This window comes from Acanthisitta chloris, unplaced genomic scaffold, assembly GCF_000695815.1.
Source record: "Acanthisitta chloris isolate BGI_N310 unplaced genomic scaffold, ASM69581v1 scaffold24680, whole genome shotgun sequence".
In the NCBI taxonomy this organism is placed as follows: domain Eukaryota; kingdom Metazoa; phylum Chordata; class Aves; order Passeriformes; family Acanthisittidae; genus Acanthisitta; species Acanthisitta chloris.
The window spans coordinates 898-4738 of NW_008650264.1; the positions used below are offsets into that span (position 1 = coordinate 898).

A 3841-nucleotide genomic window follows, 5' to 3' on the forward strand; every position below is an offset into this window, starting at 1 on the left:
GGAAAAAAAGTGGGAGTTTGCCCTTTTGGAGGGAGGGTTAAGTGCTTTTTGGAGTATTTGTTCTGGATGTCTATATCAATAGTCTGTCTTGCACACTTTCAGTAACCATTCAAGAAAGGATCAAAGTCCCATTCAGTAACAACTCTTATTAGCGAAATAGGAAAAGAAGCAATGCAGCATACCTTGTATTTGTTATACATTTATGAACAATTATTAGAAACCAGTGTTTCTAGCTATGAGCATCTAGTCACATGATAACTGAATTTATCACATTGTATCTGTAACCTACAAGATTTTTCGCATTGTACCTGATCATTCGCACCTATGAGATGGAGTATGTTCATCTGGCAATAGGGGGTTATTAAAACTAATTGACAAGGGAGAAAGCCTATTCTTGCTTTGATTTAGACCAGACTTGAGACCAAAGTCAGACTGAACCTGAGACCTTATTCTCTTTACAGCATGACTATAATATATATATAGCGATAAGCATGTCGTGCTGGTTAAATTATTGTATTGCAAAATACAGTAAATCCCCTTCATTTTCTTGTGATCATACAAAAAATCATATATACATTTCTCAGACTGAACTGAGGCTCAAGAGACAGGTAAGGCCAGAGGTGGACAGTGAGTTATTAGAGAGAACTGTGTTGGGGTTTAATTTCACACTTTAAAGCATGTTTAGATCCTTAGAAAACATCTATAGTCAGAATAAGTGTTTCTCTTACTGAAAATGTTGATTTCTTTTCCTTATTGTGGTATGAAAACCATGGGCAAAAAGGAAAAACACTGGATTAACCTTTTTTTTTTGCAGCTGAAGAGCGTGGCTGCACAAGAAGTAAATTTCCCTGACACAACAGAGATAGTAGCAGCTAATATGTATGTTTTTATTTTCACATGACAGGTTATGAGATATGCATACAGGTACTGCAAACTTTTTTTGTGTCCTAGCCTGAAAATTTTCGGTACAGCAACACAGTTTAGGATATTTTCCTTCTTTTTGGTGGTTTTATGCATCCAGCTAGCAAAACGAGAACTTTGATCCTGATTACATGAAGGGATACTGATGATAACACACAGAAATACAGCCTTTAAAGCCATGCAGTATATTAAAGATCCGGGGCAGTACAGTACAGCTGGCTTCTTTGCATCGACCATGCTGTGTAACTTTTCTAAAATTTTTGCATGTTACTTTTAATTAGGACGATAGAATACACTTTTGCACTTGCATTATGAAGCAAACCACAATTGTTTTTTAGCTTCCCAATATTAAATCATAATTCACACAGGTGTAAGGGAGATGCAGGAACTGTATGCATGGCTTCCTTTGAAACACAAACATAGGAGCAGCCTTAACATACAGGACTCACGATCCATCTCGTCTACTATTCTGTCTCTTGGAGTGGAGACTAACATATATTTCAGAGAAGGTTATGAAGAACTTCAGAACAGACAGGTACTAAATCAGCTCTTCACAAAGAGCAATCATTCTAAGCCACTCACAAAGAGGGGCTCACTCATGGTCTTTTATAAACAAGTAATCCTAAAAACAAGGTGGCAGTGAGGTGATTGTTACTATCAAATTGTTCTCAGTAAACCGCATCCATTTTTCAGGCATGTACACTAGAATGTGAAGGAAAACTACCTTCAGCCAAAGCCTGGGAGACCTGCAAGGAGCTCTTGCAACTGACAAAGCTGGATCTTTCTGAGGATGGCAACATTGCTCCAGGAGACAAGAAAGAGCTGGATGAGAACCATTTGCTTGCGAAGAAGTATGGAGGCTTCATGAAAAGATATGGGGGATTCATGAAGAAAATGGATGAGCTTTATCGGGCAGAACCAGAGGATGAAGCTAACGGAGGAGAAATCATGGCTAAGAGGTACGGAGGGTTTATGAAGAAAGACTCGGATGACGATGCCCTTGCCAACTCCTCTGATCTGCTGAAGGAGCTTCTAGGAACAGGGGATAACCCTGACGCAGCACATTATCGAGAGATAAATGAGAACGACGGGGATGTCAGCAAAAGATATGGAGGCTTCATGAGAAGCGTAAAGCGCAGTCCTGAATTGGAAGATGAAGCCAAAGAGCTGCAAAAGAGATATGGTGGTTTCATGAGAAGAGTGGGCAGGCCAGAGTGGTGGCTGGATTACCAGAAACGATATGGAGGGTTTCTTAAGCGCTTCGCCGACTCCATTCTCCCTTCAGAAGAAGATGGGGAAACTTATTCCAAAGAAGTCCCAGAAATGGAAAAGAGATATGGTGGATTTATGAGATTTTAATACCTTTCCCTTTATCCCTTTTGTCCTAAATGAGAAAGACTGCCTTATTGGTCATAACTTATTGTAACGTGTTGCTTGTAATGTACAGTTTTTTACTGTCCTTGGTTAATGATGCAACCTGCGATTTGTTGTTCCAGGTTCTGTGTTCTTTCAAGTCAAATAACGAATTTCTGGTTTAGTCAAGTTTCAGTCTGTATTGTAGTTTCCATGCTAGAACTATTTTGACTACTGTATTCATTTTCTTTAAAGAGGAAGTACATCCACAGTAGAGTTGCTTACCTGTATATACAATAAATTCTTCATCCTAACTGCAAAAATTCTGAAATGTTGTTTTTCTCTCCTTTGTTTAATCAAATACCATCTCAATTTTTCTTTAAGCAGGGAGAGCAATGCCAGCCTTATTTCTGTAGTTACAGAATTTGTACTTTACACACAACAGTTGAAACACATTTTTGTCTTTAGTCACACAGAATCACAGAATCAGACCCAGGACAATGGGTCATTTGGTTCAACCTCCTACTTGAGCAGGGCCATCCTAGAGCACACAGCTCAGGATTGCATCCAGACGGTTCTTGAATACCTCCAGTGAGGGACAATCCATGACCTCTCTGGGCATGTGCTCAGTAACTTGCACAGTAAAGTAGTTCTTCCTCATACTCAGGTGGAACTTCCTGTGCATCAGTTTTTGCCCATTACCCCTTGTTTTATTGGTTTCTACAACAGACAAGTCTGGCTCCATCCTCCTGGCACTTCCCATTCATTTACTTGAATACATTAATGAGGTCCCCTCTCAGTCAGCTCTACTTGAGACTGAGCAGGCCCAACTCCCTCAGCCTTTCCTCATAAGTGAGGTGCTCCAGTCACTTAGTCATCTTTGCTGCCCTCTGTTGGACTCACTCCAGGAGCTACATGTCCCTCTTGGACTGAGGAGCCCAGAAGTGGACACAATACTCCAGATGTGGCCTCATGAGAGCTGAGCAGAGAGACTGGATCCCCTCCCCTGACCTGCTGGCAATACTCTTCTTAATGCATCCCAGGATTCTATTTGCCTTCTTAGCCACAAGGACACTTATAAACAGCCTGTTGTCCACCAGGACCCCCAGGTCCTTCTCTACAGAGCTGCTCTCCAGCAGGTCAGTGCCCAACCTGTACTGGTGCTTGGGGTTATTCCTCCGCAGGTGCAGGATCTGCATTTGCCCTTGTTGAGTTTCTGTTGGTTCTGTTCTGCCCATCTCTCCAACCTGTCAAGGTCCCTCTGAAGGGTAGCACAGACCTCTGAGGTATCAGCCACTCCTCCCAGTTTTATATCATCGACAAAGTTGCTGAGAAGGCAACTCTGTCCCCTTGTCCAAGTCACTGATAAGTTGCACAAAACTGGGCCCAGTATGGAACCCTGGAGGACACCAGTAGTGGCAGGGCTCCAACCATAATACCGGCCCCTCCTCTCTCTGTGCCACTGATCTCTCCAGGATCTTCTGCTCAGCCAGTTTTCAATCCATTTGACTGTTCACTCGTCCAACCTACAATTCTTTAGTTTTCTGATGAGGATGCTGTGGAAGAC

The 3841-nt window shown here is 42.0% G+C and overlaps 1 protein-coding gene across 1 annotated transcript; it reads left to right on the top strand.

The window, feature by feature from the left end:
- Positions 1-1614: 1614 nt before the first annotated feature.
- On the top strand, positions 1615-2597 carry PENK (proenkephalin; the record flags this gene model as incomplete). The annotated part of the gene is made up of 1 exon (XM_009084336.1): positions 1615-2597. A coding segment is annotated over one exon (666 nt), but the record flags the coding sequence as incomplete, so codon positions are not given.
- Positions 2598-3841: the final 1244 nt, after the last annotated feature.